Consider the following 24295-nt stretch of genomic DNA (forward strand, 5'->3'; position numbering starts at 1 on the left):
TCAGATAGGAAGCATCAGTCTTAGGACTACACAGGTAGAGAGAACTTCTAGTCACTTATTTCAGCCATAAACCCAGATATGTGTTATTTATATAATTCTTCATGTCAGGAAGGAGTATTTAGGTCACAGCTAATTTAAATTTTATAAAAATTCCCCACTAGTTGTTGGTATATTCATGGTTGCCACAAGTTACAAGTTTGGATTTCCTTTTGCTTTACCCTAAGCAAACTGGAATTTACTTACGTTTCACTATTGAATACAAAGGACCCTTTAAAAGACAAAAAGTTGCTATACATCCAATCTTTTGGTACCCAACTCAAAACAAAGTTTTACGCAGAAACAACTTATAAATAGAACCTGATAAACCTTGTTTAAGAATTTTAGAAACAATATCATAAAATATAAATTTTTCTGTCATGTAATGTCTTCTCATGAATTTCTATGGATGTACATGTCCTGTGTGTGTTAAAAGTCAACAGCTCTCTGAAAAATGGCATTCTTCATTTTTTTGTATTCCTCAGTAATAGATGTAACAATATGTATTATTGAGATCAAATCTTTGAGAGTAATCTTAACTTTAAAATTGTAAAATTTAATATAGTAACAAATTTTATGTGGACAATGACAATCTACCTTAGTTTGGTTTTTAAAAGAAACCACTTAGTCAAATTTAATCTTTTTTTCTATTCCAAAGAAACATCTTTAGTTCAACAAAATGTCTTGGGACAAAATATGCCTGAAATCTTAGAGGACAGTTCTGAGCTATTCCTAAATGAAAGTTCAGTGTCCCAGGACATTGTGTTACAGCAAATGCTATCCTCAATGCCTGCCTTGTCTAAGTACAAATCAGCAACTAAAAATATTTACATCTTGGCTCAGAACATGGAACACACATTCCTCATTCATCATCTACATGATTGAGTGATCCAAAAATTTTTTCTCATTAAAGTATCATTAGTGATCATGTAGGATAGTTTTTAAACAATTTCACTTTCAACAATGTTTAAGCAAAAAGTAAAAATAATAAACGTAGGTACTTCCTATTCTCTAAGCTAATCATGGAAGTTCCAATAGCCCTTGATTTTGAAAAATTTCTCAATACTTAAATATGGACCTAGAGGAAAATGGTCCTCATCAGTGTTGATTATTTTTACCACTATGTTCTTTGCTGATAGTAAATATATACCACGTAATGTTTAGGGGTATGGACCTCTATAACTAGATCTAGGTTTGAATTTCAGCCCTACCACTTACTAGCAATGTAACTTGGACTAAATAAATTACTGCATCTATTTAGGCCATAGTTTCCTCGTAATGTTTTGAGTATCAAATAATTTATCACATATAAAGCATTTATAATAATGTCTGGCATTTGATATGCATTCAGCAAATGTTAGATATTATCATTATGTTATTCAGGGTTTTTTTAAATTCAAAACTTCCATTAAACAGAGTCCACATCAGGCTTCTAGTTGACTGTTAATTAAGTAATTGATTTCTGTTCTTATGTCTTTTTAGTACACTCTGGTTCATGCATATATATGTATAATCTGTACCACATAGTACATATATATGTGTGTAAACCCTGTAACATTATGGTATATATGTGTGTGTAGGTATATACATGCATGCATGTTCAAAAGAGAAAAATACAAAAACAAAAACATTTAAGGCAAAATACATAATACAGAAAAATACAGTAAATTGAAAAACCTTTATCCTTAGATCCAGCCTTTCATGATGATAAAGAATACATTTACCCTTTCAGAAGATCACTTTTAAGGAGTTGATAGTTGGAGCTTTGGCTGTTTTGCCATTCTGTGTGTTTAGTGTTTCCTTCAACATGCATTCCTTATAGTACATTTTGAAATAATCTTGTTTGGAAGCATAGTCTTCCTTAAAATCTGAAATGGTGTCAGTTCTTATATTAATAGTTTGGAGGTTTCTTGATTTCTAGGCCAACATTTTGTAATGGCAGTTTTATGAGGTAGTCAATCAACAAACAACTTGCCAGAAAATGAAAGTCAAAGGCTTATTTTCTTAAGCATAAGTCATCTTCCCAAGGTAGTTAGCTGGAACATAGCCTTTCTGTCCTTGAACTTCAGCTAACCACCACTCTCTATTACCACTTAGGTCACAAAATCTAAGTATATGGACTCTTTGGTATTCCTGAAGGCTAAGTTCATGGTCACTCCGTGCTTGAAAGGCATGAACTGCATAGAAAATCTAGACAAAGAAGCAAATGATATTATTAGAAGCAGAACCTAAAAATTTAGACAAACATAATAAAGATTTCCAAGATTTGGAATTTTCCTAAAGTTACATTTTCCCAACTCCTTTGTTGGATTTATTTTGCCAAAGTATGGTCCAAGATGAAAACAATTAAATTTCCATTCTTATTGTTCTGTTGGAAGGAGTCTAAATTATTCATTCTTGAAGGCAATTTGGCACTTTTTATTAAATCTTTTTAATGTTAGCTTTTTTTGATTCAGTAATAGCTCAAAGAGTCTCTTCTACAGAAATAGAAACACTGGAAGAGATTACTGCATAATAATGTTAATGTAATACCCACTTACAAGGTGAAAAGTGGGAGGGAGGTGGAATAACATTAAAGGTTCAGTAAACAATAGTTAAATTCTAGATGCTTACACTAAGGAAATTTGTGGTCATAAAAATACTGTTTTCTGAGACAACACAGGAAAATGTTTATGATAAAATACTCAGTCAAAAAGAAACCAGATGTACGATATAAGTCTAATACTGTTAGATGGTTTTCTTTGAATAGTATAATTATTAGAAGTAGAACCTAAAATTTTACACAAACATAATAAAGATTTCCAAGATTTAGAAGTATTACTAAATTTTTCTTGTTTGTTTTTGTTTTATTTTATAAACTTTTATAATGACTATTAAATTTATATTTTAAATTGAGTGACCAGAATTTTTATTTAATCTTAAAAGAAAACTTGATAATTATTAGATGCATAAGAAGCCTCTAAGTGTTTAGTCCCTCTTCCACTAAGACTGTTAATAAAAATGTTTAGTTGTGTTACAAAATTAAGCAGTCAGCTAACAATATTTATTCATTCACATTTAATTAAAATTTACTATGCATCTATTAGTTGCCAGATGTTATATCATCAGAGCACTTATAACCTCACTAGGGGAAACAAATGCCAGAAAAAAATGGGGGTACATGCAAAAACAACAAAGCAAAACAAAAAAAACACCATGCAAATGCAGGTGATAAATACACACACACACACACATATATATGTGTGTATATATGTGTGTGTATATATATGTGTGTGTGTGTGTGCATATAAATATAAGCTAATTTATGAGCTGGTTTTGGAAGAAGTAACCTTTTATAGGACACAAAGTTAATAAAGAGGATAGATAGTTCCTATTCAAAGGTACAGAGATGAATACACAGAAACAGTACATGGGAAAGGCAGGCAGATTTGCTTTCTCAAAACTGAGGGTCAGGATAAAAAGGAAATGAGAAAATAAATCCATTGAGCAGGAGGCTGGGTTGTGGAGCAGGGACTACAGTTGATCCTTGGGCAATACCCAACTGAGTGGATCCACTTACACACTTTTTTTCAGTAAATATATTGTAAAAAAATGGGGAGATTTGTGACTATTTGAAAAAACTCACAGATGAACCACATAGTTAAGAAATATTGAAAAAATTAATAATGTCATGAATGCATAAAATACTAAATTACTAAAGCATAAGATGAGTGATATTTAACAAAAATTAATAATGTTAGTTTTCTTACTGTTTTATAACTTTGCTTTCAAAGAATTATATTACCATTCAGTATGCCTCATAACTGAAGAGACTGCATATCAGCCTGTCATCACAGGTAAGTGATTTTTTAAAAAAGTGTAACATTTCCAGTTTGTATTGGTGGGCCAAAAAATTCGTTTGGGTTTGTTTGGATTTTTCAGAAAAACCCAAACAAACTTTTTGGCCCACCCAATACTATGACTATGACTGTAATACTATATGCCAAAAAAATTTTATGATTTAGTCATTAGTGAATAGGTTAGACTGCTGCTGCTGCTGCTGCTAAGTCACTTCAGTCGTATCCAACTCTGTGCGACCCCATAGACAGCAGCCCACCAGGCTCCGCCGTCCCTGGGATTCTCCAGGCAAGAACACTGGAGTGGGTTGCCATTTCCTTCTCCAATGCATGAAAGTGAAAAGTGAAAGGGAAGTCACTCAGTCGTGTCCGACTCTTTGCGACCCCATGGACCGCAGCCTACCAGGCTCTGTCCATGGGATTTTCCAGGCAAGAGTACTGGAGTGGGGTGCCATTGCCTTCTCTGAGGTTAGGCTACTGTGAAGCAATCATGCTGATTATATTAGGCTACCATAAGACAATCTGAGTGCTGCTTTGTTTTCAATGCATAAATTGTTATACCTGTAAATAAATATGATTTTCTTTTTTATAAATTTTTTAATTTCTGATGTCTAGCATTAGTAATGCAAGTAAAACTACATTTGCTTTATATTATATAATGTTGATGTATTAAGAAGTGATTCATTTTGTAAACAAATGACAAACTTACATATCGGTAAATACAGTAAAGTATTTAAAATGTATTATGATTTTCTTAATAACATTTTTTCAGTTTTATTGTATATATATATAAAATACATAAACATAAAATATATGTTAATCAAGTGTTTATATCATCCTCAAGGCTTCTAGTCAAAGTAGACTATTAGGAGTTAGGAGTGAATCAAAATTTTTTGTGGATTTTCAGCTGCCCAGGGGTCAGCTCCCTCACCCCAGAGTTCTTCAAGGGTCAGTGGTACAGATACAGCATAAGCTGTTCTTTAGAACTTGAACTATATAGCTTTTGATGGTATTCTGACACCACTGACATGTATCATTTCAATAGCTCTAGCATGAGCACCTCATGGAGAGGAGCCACATTTTAACTTTTCTCCATTGACCACATCAATGATATATAGTAGGAATTCAAATATATGTTGGTTTGTTTTGAAAGTAAGGCTGAAAGGCTTGGATGTCATACAAGAACACACAAGATATCTTGAGTCATACAAGATACATACAAGACAGATTGGTGGGTATGTATCATTTTGCAATTTAAAGAAGTAAGTTCAGTTCAGTTCAGTTCAGTCGCTCAGTCTTGTCCAACTCTGCGACCCCATGAATCGCAGCATGCCAGGCCTCCCTGTCCATCACCAACTCCCAGAGTTCACTCAGACTCACATCCATCGAGTCCGTGATGCCATCCAGCCATCTCATCCTCTGTCGTCCCCTTTTCCTCTTACCCCCAATCCCTCCCAGCATCAGAGTCTTTTCCAATGAGTCAACTCTTTGCATGAAGTGGCCAAAGTACTGGAGTTTCAGCTTTAGCATCATTCCTTCCAAAGAAATCCCAGGGCTCATCTTCAGAATGGACTGGTTGGATCTCCTTGCAGTCCAAGGGACTCTCAAGAGTCTTCTCCAACACCACAGTTCAAAAGCATCAATTCTTCGGCGCTCAGCCTTCTTCACAGTCCAACTTTCACATCCATACATGACCACAGGAAAAACCATAGCCTTGACTAGATGGACCTTGGTCGGCAAAATAATGTCTCTGCTTGTAAAGAGAAAACCAAAAGGGAGATGCCATAGATTCTTAAGCAATGGAATGGTAACAATCATTTCAGTTCAGTCACTCAGTTATGTCCAACTTTGTGACCCCATCGACTGCAGCATACCAGGCTTCACTGTCCATCACCAACTCCCGAACCTAATCAAACTCAAGCCCATCGTGTCAGTGATGCCATCCAACCATCTCATCTTCTGTCATCCCCTTCTCCTCCCTCCTTCAATCTTTCCCAGCATCAGGGTCTTTTCCAAGGAGTCGGTTCTTCACATCAGGTGGCCAAAGTACTGGAGTTTCACCTTCAGCATCAGTCCTTCCTATGAATATTTAGGACTGATTTCCTTAAGGGTTGACTGGTTGGCTCTCCTTGCAGTCCAAGGGACTCTGAAGAGTCTTCTCCAACACCACAGTTCAAAAGCATCAAGTCTTCAGTGCTCAGCTTTCTTTATAGTCCAACTCACTTTGACGAGACAGACTTTTGTTGGTAAAGTAATGTCTCTGCTTTTTAATATGCTGTCTAGGTTGGCCATAGCTTTTCTTCCAAGGAGCAAGCAACTTTTAATTTCATGGCTGCAATCACCATCTGCAGTGATTTTGGAGCCCCCCAAAATAAAGTCTTACACTGTGTCCACTGTTTCCCCATCTATTTCCCATGAAGTGATGGGACTGGATGCCATGATTTACTTTTCTGAATGTTGAGGTTGAAGCCAACTTTTTCACTCTCCTCTTTCACTTTCACCAAGAGGCTCTTTAGTTCTTCACTTTCTGCCCTAAGGGTGGTATCATATGCATATCTGAGGTTATTGATATTTCTCCTGGCAATCTTGATTCGAACTTATGCTTCATCCAGCCCAGCATTTCACATGATGTACTCTGCATATAAGTTAAATAAGCAGGGTGACAATATACAGCCTTGATGTACTCCTTTCCCTATTTGGAACCAGTCTGTTGTTCCATGTCCAGTTCTGTTGCTTCTTGACCTGCATACAGATTTCTCAGGAGGCAGGTAGGGTGGTCTGGTATTCCCATCTCAGGTGAGAGATGGTAGCAATAATGACCACCTTTTATAGCTCTCACAACAGTTTACATGTCAAATGTGCTATATCCTTAACAACCCTGTGAGATGAAACTTGGAGAAGCAACATGGTCCTAATCATAGAGCTAGTTGGTATTACTTGGACTGTACCTTCCAACTCCAAATCGTGTGCTTCATTCATTTCTCATAGTACTTTAGGAACCAGACTTGTTCTAGCAAGGATGTGCAGAGTGTATTTTTGTAGAAAGGGACTGGAATCTCTACTGCTGCTGCTGTTTTTGTTGTTTAGAAAGTAAAGGCATTGAATATATACATAAGAACAGAGTGGAAGATATGGTTTGCAAAAGCTTTCAGGAATATGATCGATTATAATACAGCTTCTGAAATAATCTTCAAGAGCCCACATTAGTAGTTGCTAGTCATCTTTTGCAATTTTTATACATATTATGGGGCTTCCTAGGTTGCGCTACTGGTTAAGAACCTGTCTGCCAATGCAGGTAGATATGAGACACGAGTTCGACCCCTGGGTTGGGAAGATCCCCTGGAGGAGGGCATGGTAACTCACTCCAGTATCTTTGCCTGGAGAATCCTATGGACAGAGGAGCCTGGCAGGCTGTAGTCCATAGAGTCACACAGAGTCGGACACGACTGAAGCAACTTAGCATGCATACATAATATACATACTTTATCAGTGCAGCTATAGATTTTTTATCAAGTCAGGTTACCTGCTAATAATATGATTCCTAAATATTTGTGGTGGTCCTTCAATTTGGGACATATACTCTCAAGGGGAATATAAAATCTACCTAGCAAAGCTTATATTTTAAACATTCAATATAAACACTCATAAAATTGTAAAGTTAAATTACAAAATTATATACTTTGAATACTTTAGATGATCATAGTCCAAAGTTACCTTAGGATGATAATTTTTCAATTTTTAGATATGTTTGTACCTCCATTTAATATAAGATAAATATTCAAAATGGAAGTAAATCTGCTTTTAAAGAGATAGTAGTTGATAACATTAGACTGCAAGTTAGAAATTTTCAGTTTGTTATGGATTTAAGAGCTAAAGGTTTTCTCTCTTTTTAAAAAATGTTTTCATTGTTCCAAGCCATATCATTCAACTTTCAATGTTACTATGTTTTGATCCAGACACATTTATTGCAGTTTTGGAAATTTAAGCCATAAGCATCTCCTGTCCTTGGCATTCAATAAAATATATTTTATTAATTACTTCTTTGCAATATATAAAGCTCTGGTTCATTTTATGTACAATATTCTGTGACTACAATCCAGTTCTCCACAACATTTCCTTTTTTAATAACACCCTGTATTATTGTATTATTGACTCATATCCAATTTATTACTTACTGTTTACAACCACCAGCTCCTTCCTTGCGGTGCCACTGCCAATTCAGCATTTCCTTATTCTATAATTGTGCATTTAATTATTCCTGCTTTAGTGAGCCACATTACCTATCTTCACTGAATCTCATTTTACTGATTTCATCCCAGCTCTCTAATTGGCAACAACTAAAATCATATTTTAATCTTCCTTTCCAAAACTAAAAATCTGCAAAATGAGCATTTACAATATTATATCATATTAGCACAGGAAGCCAAGATAGTCATATTGTGTGAAAAATGCTCATTCTCTCTCATCCACAAAAGCAAGCCTTCATGCTCTTTAGTTAACAAATATGAATTGTTATCATGCAAGTAATTTTTGTAAAAGAAAAAAGTTTCAAATAAAGGTAAACACAGGAAAATTTACCCAATTTCTGTGAACACCTTGTTCTTTTATCCTTTCTTCCTTGTCCTCTTTGTTTCTTTCTACCTACCTACCTAAAGTGGTATTAAGTATGTAATTATAGTACACATAATTTTTGCAACCTGCTTTTTCACTTCAAAATATATTTTAAAATCTTTTCATGTCAATAAATAGCTCTCTAAAGCATCATTTTAGTGACTAGATACATTATGTTACAGCCTGCTAACTTTTGAAGCACTTTTTAAATGATTACATGCTAGACATATAGTATTATTATAAGCAGTTGAAAAACGTTAAGAGAGGGGATCAGATAGTGAATCTAGAATTATTACAAAACAACCAACTTTTTAGAAGTCAAAAATCATGTTCTCAGTATTGTTCACATGGAAAAAGAAAAGAGCACTGATTCTCAGACATTACTTACCTCTAAAACTGGATTTTAGCCATTATTAAATGTGGTTTTCTTTGAGAAGTACCAAAGATTGTGCCAGCAAGAAAATGGAAGCCTTGGTCTTACTGGAACAAGGAACTAAATTCTGCCATCGTCACGAGCTTGGAAGAGAACCTTGAATTTTGGAAAGAAGCACAGCCAAGCAAATGTCTAGACTGCAGCACTATGAGATTCCAAGCAAAGCACCCGGCTAAGCTGTGGTCTGGACTTTTGACCAAGAAAATGATGAGATAATAAATTTATGTTGTTTTAAGCTACTTAGTTTGTGATAATTTGTTATGCAGCACAGAAAACTAATACAGACCATGTCATTATTATTTAATGGAAGAAATCTGAAATTTGAGTTGGGTTATTTCAAGTCAAAGGAAGGGTATAGGGGATCCTATATGTTCACAGATCCAAGCTGCCTTTTCTAGTTCAGTTGTACCAGTAATAATATTTGTATTTATATCCATGACACCATAGTCTATTTGGAATTGGTTTGAAACTCGGAGGAAAAGGAGAACAAACAGCAGTTTGGAAAGATATCATTAATATACTTTGTTTTGAGCAAAAGAAAATTCTTATTTTTCCCCTCAGTAATGGAAACTTCTAATGGACCTAATTCCCATGATGCATATTGACAGGATTACTCAAAGCAATTAATTACTCTGCAGTAGCAGCAGCTAGTAGGCACTAGATGCAGTTTTAAACTACAAAATCCATGATGAGCCTAAATGAGGCACTTAATCTAAAAGTTCCTGTAAAGCCAAGTAAAAACTAGGAACTCAACATCAAACCAGCTTTAGGGTGTCTTCACAAATTTCATCCTCCAATGTCTGTCCTTCCAGGTTATTGAGGTAAGGCAAAGTCAGCCAGGACATTTAATCAAGTATATGGATTTCACTTAAATTAAAAATTCATTAATCAGTTGGTATTGTAACATTATATAGTCTTATTAAAACTCTAAATAAGCTAAGAGAGTGAATAAGTGAAAAGAGTTTTGAAACTTCAAGACAGGAAAGTGGTAAAAACACACAGGAATATAGAGATGAGCTTAGAATCAGCCATGGCTGGGAGAAAATACTTGCAAATTACATATCTGATAAAGAACTGTATCCAGAATATATAAAGAATTCTTAAAACTGGATAATAAGAACAGAAGTGAACCCAATTTTTTAAATGGGCAAATACCCAAAAAGACATTTCATCAAAAAAAAAAAAAATCAGGAATGGTCAATAAGAACATGAAAGATATTCAACAGCATTAGTCATTAGGGAAATGTAAATCAAAACTACAATGAGATACCACTTCACTTCCATTAAGACGGCTGTGATAAAAAAAAATAGGCAGTAAGGCAAGAATATGAAGCAACTGCAGTTCACAATCCTTATAGATTGTTGTTGGATTCATAAAATGGTGCAATCACTTTGAAAAACAGCTTGGCAGTTTTCTAAAAATTTAATGGTACCAATAAGCAATTCCACTCAAGAAAAATGAAACTCACACAAAGACTTGCACAAAAATGTTCATAGCAGGATTATTCATAATAGAAACTATCCCAGATGTCCATCATTTGGTGAATGGATAAACAAAATAAGCTATATTCAAAGAATAAAATACTATTAGGCAATAAAAAGCAACAAACTACATATCCGTACTACAACATGGGTGAATCTCAAAAAACATTATGCTAAGTGAAAGAAGCTGTCTGTAAAACACCACATACTGTGTGATTTCATTAATACAAAAAATACAAAGAAGGCAAATCTATGGAGGAAAAAAGTAGATTAAAGATTTCTTGGGGCTAAAAGTGGGAAAGAAGAAGGGCTACAAATGAGTGCAAAGAATCTTTTAGGGTAAAGCAAATGTTCTAAAGTTGGATTCAGGTAACTGTTAATATACTAAAAGTCAGTGAATTGTATATTTAAATTGCACAAATTTTATGATATGTAAGTAAGTGCTTAATAAAATCATTTTTAAAGTTTCGAACATGAATTGGACAGCATTCGTGTATTGTTGAAAGAAACTGAATAGATAAAATATTTTTGAAGAGCAGTATGGCACTGTGTATCAAGACTTTATATCTCCTTTGATGCTCCAGTACTTTTAGGAACTTGCCTTACAGATAAACTCATTTAAGTGTATAAAAATAGATGAATAAGCATCTTGCCTGAAATATTGTTTGAAATTTTAAAAAACCTCAAAATATTCTGAATGTCTATTATTATGGTAATAGTTACATAAACTGTGATATATCTGAATAATGAAGTACTATAAAGAATTTGTTAAGGAAGAAGGTAGATATTTAAGTATGGTTGTCTCTAAGATGTATTGTTAAGTGAAAAAAACTTATGTACAATGTATATGTTCTCACTCATGTAAGTATAAATATACTCATAAATACAGTATTTGAAAAGATATACCTGCATATTATCTCTGCAAAGTAGGACTGAGGAGAGAATAAAGACCTTTACTTTTAATTTACATATATTTTTCTACTATTTTAACTTTTCACAAATAACATGTATTAACCTTTTTTTTGAAGAAGTTAATATTAATAAAAAAGCCACTAAAGAAAAAAAAAAACAAGTTTAAAAAAAGGAACCAGTTAACTGGTCACCACTGGGGATTAACAAATATATTGAAACTTTCTGAGGTAGCAAAAGGAACCCTATATAGTAGTTAACTTACCATTTTGGGAAAGGATTATGCCAATAGACTTTGCACTGGTTAAATGGGGGAATCGGAGCTTTTAAAAGTTTCAGTATATAGTATATGTCATTATGTGGTCGTGTTACACTAGAGACTAAAAACAACTGATTCATAAATAGTTCACTTACACATTATCTCTAATCCTCACATCAACTTGGCCAAGTGGGAATTACTGTCTTCTTTTCCTCGGTAAAGCATCTGTCTACAATGACGGAGACCCGGGTTCGATCCCTGGGTTGGGAAGATCCCCTGGAGAAGGAAATGGCAATCCACTCTAGTACTATTGCCTGGAAAATCCCATGGACAGAGGAGCCTGGTAGGCTACAGTCCATGGGGCTGCAAAGAGTCGGACACGACTGAGTGACTTCACTTTTCTTCATTTGAAGAAACAAACTCAGAGAGTTAAATCCCTTGAAAAAGGTACACAAAACGGAAGCTGACACTTCCAGAGTCTCACAGTAAGAGAGAACATGTTTCATGATTTGAACAGCCATGCATCTTCACACCAAGGTTCAAATTCTTACCTGTTCATCTGCCTCTTGAAAACTGTCAATGTCAGTACCATTTGTTTCAGACTTCCCACATGTTCCACTAAGAGATGAGCTGCTCCCACTTATGCTACCTTCTGGGGTGCCTGTGACACTGTCCCTGGCTGGCCGTGAAGACACAAAGAGGCTGATGTTATCAAAATCATCGTCGCAGAACCTGTTCTCAGCATCCACCTTCTGCACTCTTGCTGGATTGTAGGGTTTTAGGAAGGAGGAATACACATATCCTTTTATAACTGGGGAGGAAATAAAAAGAAGAAACAAGGTTATTTATATACTCTTTCCAAACGGTTGCACTTGGAGAAGCACACAGAGGCAGGCCCCTGGGAAGATCTCAAGTAATAGAGAGGTGGAAGTTCTTTGCATCTTATGCAAAAAACTCACTTCCTGTGTCAACAAGCCACCTGCTGGTACTCCCCAGTGGATCTTTCTGCTCCACCACAGCCACCAACTCCCCTTCCAGAAGATTGATGTCATATTCTTGTGTAGCATTGCACTTGCGCTTAGCTTGGTAGAGTTCCTCTGTGCTGTATGTGGATAGAAGTTTGGAGCGGTGAGTGTCCGTCTGGCGTGGCACTTCTGGCTGGAAAGTTAGGAGAGATTTTCGTTTAGACAGATGTATAATAAAATCCTCACAAATAAATACTGGTAAGTATTTATTCTCTGGAGGTTTTTTAAAATATGGAAGCCATACATTAATTTGGGATTATTTCAATGTTGAGGCATAGATCAGGCTATTATTGTGAATGTATTTAGCTGACTTATGCAGTGAAAAATTCTCTAGTTAGCACATGAGGGCAGTGTTGTCGAGAAGAAAGAAAATTTGGTTGAGAATAAAAAGGCAGAGGTTCTAATCCTTCTTAGTTGTTGAACATTTTTAAATTTTTTGCCATATTGTAAGCACTTATGTATTAAGCACTTGATAAATAATATTTAATTAATTAAATGAATATGTGCATGTATTTTTCTGGGAAATAATATTAATAAATTAGGCAGGAGTCAAGAGGCTTGGCCCCTGTCCCAGCTCTACTACTAAATGACATTGAGAAAGCCACTTCCTCTCTGCAGAATAGGATTCCTTATCTAGAAAAATGTAAGGTTTAAACTGTAATGATTTTGCTCTACAAAATTCTGTTCATTCACCTACCAGATATTTATACAGTGCCTACCTGCGTCAAGCACATTTAGGCACTTGTTCTGTATACATCTTGTACAAAACAGATAAAAACCTATGACTTTATGGAGTTCACAGTGCAGAGGGTAGAAATAAATGAGAAATTTCATGTGTAATAAGTAGGTAATTATAAGATATTAGAATGAAATACGTTATATGAAAAATAACATACTATGAACAAGGAAAACAAGTGATAGTCGTCATTGTTACTGAATGCTACCAAACTCACCAGAGTCTGCACAGGCTTCTTCTTTTCAAAACTAAGTTTCCTCTCAATAAAGGTAGCATTGTTATCCTTTACAAAATTCAGGTTTTGAACCTCTTCTAGTACTCGATTCTGAATTTCAGAGATGCTTGAAGCCAACTGTGGTACCTAAAGGTAGAAATGATACATTTTTCTTGGGACAATTTAGGGAGACTCTAGTCACTATAGAAGAAGTCCAGTTGCACTGGTTTCACCATATTAAAAGGCCATGTTGAAAGATCCAGTGGGAGTGGGGTGGAAGGAGTGGGGTATCTATGCAACCCCAGCTATTCCAATCTCCAACTGCTTGAGTCTCTATCATCATCCAACCACCAACCTTAGACAGTGGCCTGAGAAAATCTTTGTGACACTTCAGCCCCAGTTATTATCTGACTGAGACATTGAGAGTGATTACCTGATCCCAGTGAACCCCAGAACTATGAGAGACCGTAGTAATAAGTGACCATTGGTTGTTTCACACCACCGTGTTTGGTGGAAACTGTTATGCAGATATAGACAACTGGAACTGTTCTGAAGCAGTTGGATCCCAAGATTCTTTCTCCATCTCAGTGAGTCTTGGTGACTTTCATACTTTAGCAGAAGATGAAAGTTTTCTTCTGTGCAAATGGTAAAGTGGAAAGTCTCTAGACTTGGACACTAGGCACAAATGACAGTGGGGACCCAAGTTAGAAAGAGGATAATTAAATAAGTGGATATAGACTGGATCCAGAGACCCTGCCAGCCAGGCTTCACAGTCAACCATTACCCTTTAGACAGAAAACTTAAAAGGACATCTCTGAAGATTCTGAACAACCCAAGAGGAAAGACCTGCTGAGGGCTATCACCAGGAGTTCTCAAATGAAATTGCAATCAGATTGCTCCACACACTAGTGGACACTCAGAAATCTCTCCTAAAGATATTAATACATTTGCTAACATATAAAATCACTCTGGCACTATTTGTAATAGAAAAAGATTGTAAATAACCCAAATATCTATCAATAGGGACAGATTAATATACATAAGAATACATGCTGTGTGATTTCATTTATATAAAATAAAAACTGGGCCAAACAGTCTATGGTAATATAAGTCAGAAGAGTGGTTACCTTTGGAGCACTGTAATCTGGAAATTATAGTTCCCTAACAGGGAACCACAAAAGGCTTATGTCTAGATCTGGGTGGTGGTAACTCAGATGCATATATGTGCAAATATTCATTGAGATATACACTTCAGATAGATGCATTTTACTGCATATAATCTTATAAGCTACACTTCAATTTTAGAAGTTTAAAAATGGGGGAGGAATTAAAAAATTAAAATAGGGGATGGATCAGAGAAATGCAAATCAAAACCACAATGAGTTATCACTTCATATCCACTAGGACAGTTATAATAAAAAGACAAGGAAATTGGAACCTTCAATCATTACTGTTGAGAATGTAGAATAGTGCAACCACTTCAGAAAACAGACTGGCAGTTCTTCAAAAGGTTAACATAGAGTTAGCTTAAGATCCAGAAATTCCACTCTTAGATATGCACCCAAGAGAAATGGAAACATATCTATTAAGAACTTGAATGTTCATAGCAGCATTATTCATGATAGTCAAAAAGTAGAAATAACCCAATTGTTCACCAACTGATGAATGGATAAATATAATGTGATATACCCATAGAATGTAATATTTGGCAATAAAAAGAATTAAGTTGTAAAACACATTGCAACATGGACAAAACTTGAAAACATTATACTAAGTGAAAGAAGCCAGTCACAAAGAACCACATGTGGTAAATTTCTCTTTATACCAAATGTCCAGAATAAGCATATCTGTGGATACAGAAAGGAGATTTGTGGTTGTCTGGGACTGGGGAGGCTAGGGAAAAAGTGGAGTCACTGCTAATGGCACAGTTTCTTTTGGGAGTGATGACCATTTTCTAAAATTGTGGTGATGGCTGCACAGTTCTTGTGAATCTACAAAAATCATTGAATTGTTATATTTTAAACAGGTGGAGTGTATAGTATGTGAATTATATCTCAATAAAGTTGTTACCAAAAAATATTGTACAACTATGCAGTAGACCAGAGAAGACAATGGCACCCTGCTCCAGTACTCATGCCTGGAAAATCCCAGCGCTGCAAGTAGCTGTTATAGTCCCATGGATGGAGGAGCCTGGTAAGCTGCAGTCCATGGGGTTGCTAAGGGTTGGACGCGACTGAGCTACCTCACTTTCACTTTTCACTTTCATGCATTGGAGAAGGAAATGGCAACCCACTCCAGTGTTCTTGCCTGCAGAATCCCAGGGACAGGGGAGCCTGGTGGGCTGCCGTCTATGGGGTCGCACAGAGTCGAACACAACTGAAGTGACTTAGCAGTAGCAGTAGCAGCATGTAGTAGACATATAAAGATATAAAAGAAATGATGAGGCTATGTACTGACATGGATGTTAAACACAAGTGGCAGAAGGGTACTATAGTTTGGGTGAGAAATAAAATACATATTTGCATTTATTATACTTTTAATAGCACAGTAAAAATAAACTAATGTCAATGGGGGTGACAGCAGGAGATGAGGTGGTTTGGAGTCAGAATGGGTGTGAGGCTGCTTATACATTTTTATATAGCTTTTTCTCTTGAGCCAAGTAAATATAGCACCTATTTATCCAACTTAATTCAGAGGATAAGTTGAAAGTTAATTATGCAACATATTTTTCTCCAAATGTCCATTAAATATCTAACCAGCTGAAAGATAAGTAATATACTTGAAAGGACAGGTAACAAAGCTAATTTTTTTCAAGTTGATATTAGGCTGTAAATATGTTTCTTCTTCTTCAGAAAATGATTATAAAATTATACCCTAATGGAAAGTTAAGATATATAGGTATAGGTATATATTTTATGTATTAAAATATCTACATTTTATATATGCATGCATGCTCAGTCGCTTCGGTCCTGTCCGAGGCTTTGTGATCCCATGGACTGTAACCCGCCAGGCTCCTCTGACCATGGGATTTTCCCAACAAGAATACGGGCGTGGATTGATCTCCATTTCCTCGTCCAGGAGATCTTCCTGAACCAGGGGTGGAACCCACATCTGCACTGCAGGCGGCTTCTTGACTGCTGAGCCACCAAGAAGCCCTGTTTTAGATATATGCTCATATATATGCACATATTTCTCACACAGACACACATCAGGCTTCTATTCCTCAGAGAAAAACAAAAGCAAAACAAAGACTTTGACGGCTATCCTATTTCTGTCACTACACTGAGATGGCCTTATTTTTGGATCCATGTCTTAGTCATGGTTAACATTTAGAAACTGTTGAATAGGAAGATAATACAAAATATAAATTGATAAGCTTCAAGATCGCATCAGGCAGATGGAGCTACATTGGTTCCGCCAACAAAGGGAGCCAAGCTGAAGGATGTTCGGTGTTAGAAAAGGAATCTCCAAAAAGAACTCCGTGTGAGTAAGTCACAGTAAACCCGCACCAGGAAGCTTGCTTTCAGCTTCCTGTGGGGAAGAGGGATAAGGAGCAGAACACTCTCTGACTGGCTTCAGTTAAAACGGACACCACACACATGCACACTACACTCGAGCACGCTCTGAGTAGGCTGCTTTGCACTGCGTGGTTTCTGACAGATCCTGGAGCTGTGCTTACCGGCACCGTGGCGGTGTGAACCCGCTGGGCCACGATCATCAGGTCCCTGAGCAGCGTGATGAAACTGCACAGACAGTTGAGGAGGATCTTCCGCGCGGCCAGATTGAACACCTGGAGCTCTTCCACCAGCTGGGCATTGAGGGCCTCATATTCCCTTTTGGCCAAGTCTGACTCATCCGCCGCCGCCCGCTGCAAGTAGCTGTTATAGTCCAGCAGTTTGTCATAGCGTTTCTGGATTAGTTTCTGAGGCCCTGGGAACAGGGACAGCAGGGCTGACAGAGGCGTCAGGACGAGCTTCTGCAAATGAGCTGCCTGCCAAAAGAACAGAACGACGCCATCACGGAGAGGAACACCCGATACCAAGCCCGGGGCTGTAATCAATAGCTCACTTCCTCCTTGCTGGAGCACAAAGGAAGGCAGGAAAGTACCTAGCCAAGTTTGAAGAGCAAAGGATCATGTTGTGTTTCTTTTTAACTTTTTTTGTTCTGTCTAGCTAAACCTGTTCAAGGACCTAAAATAGCAACTCTAGACTCTAAGGTTGGAACTGAAGAGTGAACAGGAAGAAGAATACAAAAGTTGAAACCTGCACACCCAAACTATGCTCTGGCCTTCCCTCCACAACCATTGGCTTTGTCAGTGGGGTCATCTCCCTCCACACTTTCCCCTTCCCCTTCTTTGTAATTTCAGAGCCAAGTGGAGCTCCTCACAAATATGGCATTGCAGGTAATCTCCACCTTGGACTACCAAACCTGTATTATTAATAATGCACATATCATTCGCTTCCTTTGCTAGCAATAAGAGGAGGGCAGTTGGTCTTAGGAGAGGCTGTGTCCTGTTCCTCCCACACCTACACCCCCACCCCTTCCCTGTCTACCTTGCTGGTTAGTTTTGGTAGTGCAACATGGAAAAAGCAAGAGGGTTCCAGAAAAACATCTATTTCTGCTTTATTGACTATGCCAAAGCCTTTGACTGTGTGGATCACAAGAAACTGTGGAAAATTCTGAGAGAGATGGGAATACCAGACCACCTGACCTGCCTCCTAAGAAACCTGTATGCAGGTCAGGAAGCAGCAGTTAGAACTAGACATGGAACAACAGACTGGTTCCAAATAGGAAAAGGAGTACATCAAGGCTGTATATTGTCACCCTGCTTATTTAACTTCTATGCAGAGTACATCAGGAGAAACGCTGGGCTGGAAGAAACACAAGCTGGAATCAAGATTGCCGGGAGAAATATCAATAACCTCAGATATGCTGATGACACCACCGTTTTGGCAGAAAGTGAAGAGGAACTAAAAAGCATCTTGATGAAAGTGAAAGAGGAGAGTGAAAAAGTTGGCTTAAAGCTCAACATTCAGAAAACGAAGATCATGGCATCTGGTCCCATCACTTCATGGGAAATAGATGGGGAAACAGTGGAAACAGTGTCAGACTTTATTTTTTTGGGCTCCAAAATCACTGCAGATGGTAATTGCAGCCATGAAATTAAAAGACACTTACTCCTTGGAAGAAAAGTTATGACCAACCTAGATAGCATATTCAAAAGCAGAGACATTACTTTGCCAACTAAGGTCCGTCTAGTCAAGGCTATGGTTTTTCCTGTGGTCATGTATGGATGTGAGAGTTGGACTGTGAAGAAGGCTGAGTGCTGAAGAATTGATGCTTTTGAACTGTGGTGTTGGAGAAGACTCTTGAGAGTCCCTTGGACTGCAAGGAGATCCAACCAGTCCATTCTGAAGGAGATCAGCCCTGGGATTTCTTTGGAAGGAATGATGCTAAAGCTGAAACTCCAGTACTTTGGCCACCTCATGTGAAGAGTTGACCTATTGGAAAAGACTCTGATGCTGGGAGGGATTGGGGGCAGGAGGAGAAGGGGACGACAGAAGATGAGATGGCTGGATGGCATCACGGACTCAATGGACGTGAGTCTGAGTGAACTCCGGGAGTTGATGATGGACAGGGAGGCCTGGCGTGCTGCGATTCATGGGGTCGCAAAGAGTCGGACACGACTGAGCGACTGAACTGAACTGAACTGATACAGAGAGTACCCCCTTATTACAGGTATTTTGTTCCTGTTACAGAAATGGCTAGATAGTTATTGCTTCCTCTTTAAATACCTTGCAGGATTAAGCTGATGCTGATCCTATGTCCTAAATTGTTATATTTGTGGGTCTGAGGCATTGAAAATGAACACTGAATCCCTGCCTAGCTCCATGCCAGCACCTGAGCAGTCTAGATTTAATTTCTTTTGTTTCCTCTTGCCTCCCCTCTGTTCTAAGTCTCCTATGTTTGCTAACTACCCAACATTTCCCTTTATTATATATGCTTGGGGTATCATGATTAGGCTATAGCAATTTGGAAAAAGATTTCTCTTTTGCACCCTGAAAGATGTTCTAGGGAATCAGCATCTGAGCAGCAGTTTGTATTAAATAACTTATGTGATCCCTGGTAGGGCTTCCCAGGTGGTGCTAGTGGTAAAGAACCTGCCTGCCAGTGCAGGAGATTTGGGTTAGATCCCTGGGTTGGGAAGATACCCTGGAGAAGGACATGGCAACCCACTCCGGTATTCTTGCCTGGAGAATCCCATGGACAGAGGAGCCTGGAAGGCTATAGTCCATAGGGTTACAAAGAGTCAGACATGACTGAATGACTTAGCACGCACTCATGACCTCTGGTAACTTTGTCTGAATTCATGGGAACTGGAGAAGAGGAGGGAAACCAATCTCATATTGGCGCCAGCAATAGCCAGCACAGATTAAATTTGATATCTAGCTTATAAAACAATCAATATATACCTGCAGATTATTTAATGAGTCTGTCAACTGAGCAAAGAATATGTTTACTGTTCTGGGATGAATTACTGTGTTTGTGACATAGTTGGATGAATAATCTAATTACAATGTTCAGTCACTCAGCCATGTGTGACTCTTTGTGACCCCATGGACTATAGCCTGCCAGGCCCCTCTGTCCATGGAATTTTCCAGAGAAGAATACTGGAGTGGGTTGCCATTTCCTACTCCACTAATTGCAATATTAGTATATAGTTATATATGTTCTGTGACCCACAGACATGAACCAGTTCATCTGTACATAGGAATTACTATTGGAACAAATAAGAATCGGATTTTATTCTAATATTTTGTGCTATACAAAATCTGTAGATAGATATTCTCATGGTTAGATTAAAAACAATTGCTCTGCCTTTAGATAGATGTGAGTGCTTAATATTTGATTTTTTAAAAAAGAGTTTAATATATTTTATTCATACAAAGGTACTTTTATATTGAGCTTTCTAATTTAGCCTAATTTATCATCCCTGTGGTTTTATGCAAGGTAGGGAAGGACACCTTATCTCTTCATCCTGTCAGGTTCTGGAGCATGCTTGATGATGGGGAAGCTATATACTATGGTCTTAAAGAGTGTTCCATAAATATTTATCACCTTAATGAGCTGGAATTAAACCAGAGAGCAAACCCATGAGGACTTTTCTAAAATGTGCTCACTGTAATTAAGTCCAGAAAACATGTAAAGAATTGGCACATTTTTTCCATTTAACATGTTATAAAAACCCTCTCCTTTCTCCTTGCCTCTCCCACCCCCTTCCTCTCTCCCATCCATTTAATCTACCATGTTAGTTTCAGATATAATCATGACTTTCCATTACCCAGTGCCAGGAAAGCTAGATGTCTCTGAGTGTTTTTCTATTGGAGTGGGTGTTGTATCACTTCCCAGGATTTGAAAATATGAGATGGCAGACATTTACTGGGGTTCGGAGCCTGATAGGAAAGCTAAATATCCTTCAATACAAGGGCCACTCAATCAAGATTCATCTGACCCCAAATGCCAATAATACCAATACAAAAAGAATGTCATTTTCAAGGACCTTCGGGATGATGGAGGAGTTTATTATATCTTTTATATAATACTTGAAATATTATTATGAAATAATAATACCTATCTAACCCAAGATACTAAATTAAAATAAATATTACTCAGACTAGTTTGCTGCCCAAATACTTTCTTGCCTCAAGCATGTTTTTAATGATTCCCAATTTTTGCTTTGTAATTCTGTATATTTTATATAATGCTTAGGAAACAAATATTTTACCACAGAACAGAAGACCTATGACTCTTAAACAAAAGCCCCTTCTGATTAGAAAGGTCTTACTTGGCTTCTCTGTTAGCTCAGCTGGTAAAGAATCCTCCTACAATGCAGGAGATGCCTGGTTGATTCCTAGTCAGGAAGATCTCCTGGAGAAGGAATAGGCTATGCAGTCCAGTATTCTTGGGCTTCCCTGGTGACTCAGATGGTAAAGAATTTGCCTGCAACATGGGAGACCTGGGTTTGATGCCTGGGTTGGGAAGATCCCCTGGAGAAGAGAACAGCTACCCACTCCAGTATTCCGGTCTGGAGAATTCCATGGACAGAGAAGCCTGGCAGGCTGTAGTCCATGGGGTCATAAAGAGTTGGATACAGCTGAGCTACTATTACTCTCTTACATTCCAGTGTATAGTATGTTAATAAAAGTCATCCTCACAGAATATCTTCACTCCTTCTGTAAAAACTCTACGCATTTCCAGAGATTCCTCTAAGAAAATCACAGCTTCCTAACTTAATAAATCCCTAATATACCATTTGCAGACTTAAACTAAATGTTGATTTTAAAAGCTGCACAGACACTGGATATCCTACAAACACAGTCTGGAGCCCTCTTAAATTTTGGTTACAATAAAAGCCTCACAAATCCACTTTAAAATATTTAATGATTAAAAAAAACTCCTGTTTAAATCTACTAATTTTGACATTAGTATTTGCTTTAGTGCACATTTTATTTTTAGTTCCAAAGAAGTAAATGAAAAGCAGCTTTTCTTCTCAACCTACTATTTCCATTTGCATTCACCTGTGAATATAAATAACTTACAAAGTCTTCAGAAGGATTTGCGGCATTACTTGGAGACTCTGAATAGCTGCTCTCCTCCTCATCTTTGTTGTGTGAAATCTCCTGGAGCTCCATCATGCTCTGCAGAGCTAAAGGCATGGCATCCTGGAAGCCAAGAACAAAGTTACCAAAAGTGCTAAGTTCTGAAGTGAGTACAAGGAAGTGCATCCCAAATGTGCACTTCATCAATATAACTGTTACCACCAAGAGAAAAAGACAAAGGGAAGGAAAAATTCTGTAAACCTTTGCACAGTCAGGTTACTTGTAATGACCTATATCCTTACTTTTCCCTTTGTCACTTTCTCATATTGCTCCGTTGGTATGACACCCTTTTTTTATTAAGTAGAGTCCATCTTCAATTCCCTCATTGGCTATTTTTAATCATTCAATTCTTACAGATCTCGTATTTTAAAAATCACTCCTCTTTGATTTATGTCATCAGTTTTCCTTGATGAATTTAATCTTCTCTTTAAAGAGAAGATGATCACACTTTTGTTGAATCAGTTAGTGGAAATATAAGACTTTTCTGTAGATGTTCCCAGGAGGCACTGACTCCTTGAAAAGTGTATCAGGCACAGGGTTTCCACTGCCCTCTGGATGTTATAACTATGGTTTGATTTTCCTTTCACAGAAGTCAGGGCTTTAGGAAGAGATTAGCAAATCTGACTGCAAAATCAGGTTTTGCATCAGTTAATTAAAAAAAAGAATATGGCTTGTTGGTTATGTAACATAGAACCTTGTCTCCAAATCACTATGCCTGTCAGCTTAATCTTCTGTTGGTATGATCGTCTATTAAAGCATGCAAACATCTTCCAAAACATATCCAAGAGAAAAACTAGAAAATAGGAAGGGACCATTTATTAACTAGGACTTCCTAAGTGGCTCAGTGGTAAAGAATCCGCCTGCCAGGGCAAGAGATATGAGTTTGATCCCTGGGTGGGAAAGATCCCCTGGAGAAGGATCAGAACTGTAAAGGGGGTGTTACAAACTACCAGTTATAAAATAAATAGAGGTATTTGGTTTGTCTTAAAATTGCGTGATCATATCTCCATTTTGGGGTTGACTGGGAGGTAGCCTACAGCTAAATTTGAGATGCACATGTGGGTTTTTGTGGTTTTTATGATCATGGCACCTGGTCCCATCAATTCATGGCAAATAGATGGGGAAACAATGGAAACAGTGAGGCTTTCTTTTCTTGAGCTCCAAAATCACTGAAGATGGTGACTGCAGCCATGAAATTAAAAGACACTTGCTCATTGAAAGAAAAGCTTTGACCAACCTAGACAGCATATTAAAAAGCAGAGACATTACTTTGCCGACGAAGGTCCATCTAGTCAAAGCTGTGGTTTTTCCAGTAGTCACAAATGGATGTGAGAGCTGGACCATAAAGAAAGCTGAGTGCCAAAGAATTGATGCTTTTGAACTGTGGTTTTGGAGAAGACTCTTGAGAGTCCCTTGGACAGCAAGGAGATCAAACCAGTCAATCCTAAAGGAAATCAACCCTGAATATTCATTAGAAGGACTGATGCTAAAGCTCTAATACTAACCCTAACCCTAATGAGAAGAACTGACTCATTAGAAAAGACCCTGATGCTGGGAATGATTGAAGGCAGGAGGAGAAGGGGATGACAGAGGATGAGATGGTTGGATGCCATCACCAGCTTGATGGATGTAGGTTTGGGCAGGTTCCAGGAGTTGACGATTAACAAGGAGGCCTGGTGTGTTGCAGTCCATGGGGTGGCAGAGTCCAGATACAATTGAGAGACTGAGCTGAACTGAGCTTATGGCCTTTAGATTATGCACTTTTTACTTTTTAATTTCTCTAGTTTTATTTTTTCCCCTCTTTTGGTTTTCTTTTTTCTCTCAGTCCTAATCTTAAATTTGCAAATATGTGTTTTAGGGCCAGGAAAGACATATGTTGGTATAATCAAACAAATAACGTTTCTACCTTGTCTGCCATTTAGCATATTATAAAGAAACTATGCTAATGGTCCAGCCCCATGTGGCAAGCATGTGAACCATGCTTGTCCCACTGTATGATGACTTAGATTAGGGGAAGGATGGAAGAGGAAGGGGACAGAGAGCAAAACCCAAGTCTTTGTATTTGCTTCCTTCACCAGCACCTGGGAGCCTCCC

General features: G+C 37.5%; 1 protein-coding gene across 1 annotated transcript in view; it reads right to left on the reverse strand.

Annotated features, from left to right (window-relative positions):
* Nucleotides 1–2040: 2040 nt before the first annotated feature.
* Nucleotides 2041–24295, reverse strand: part of ARHGEF38 (Rho guanine nucleotide exchange factor 38) — a 145064-nt gene continuing 122809 nt past the window's right edge. Inside the window, exons 9-14 of the mRNA XM_052641982.1 lie at nucleotides 22142–22264; nucleotides 17221–17532; nucleotides 13545–13688; nucleotides 12526–12724; nucleotides 12118–12377; nucleotides 2041–2226 (exon numbers count right to left, since the gene is read on the reverse strand). Coding sequence (XP_052497942.1) covers nucleotides 2041–2226; nucleotides 12118–12377; nucleotides 12526–12724; nucleotides 13545–13688; nucleotides 17221–17532; nucleotides 22142–22264 — 1224 coding nt within the window. The remainder of the gene's footprint in view (nucleotides 2227–12117; nucleotides 12378–12525; nucleotides 12725–13544; nucleotides 13689–17220; nucleotides 17533–22141; nucleotides 22265–24295) is intronic.

The sequence above is a fragment of the Budorcas taxicolor genome, chromosome 6, assembly GCF_023091745.1.
Source record: "Budorcas taxicolor isolate Tak-1 chromosome 6, Takin1.1, whole genome shotgun sequence".
In the NCBI taxonomy this organism is placed as follows: Eukaryota; Metazoa; Chordata; class Mammalia; order Artiodactyla; family Bovidae; genus Budorcas; species Budorcas taxicolor.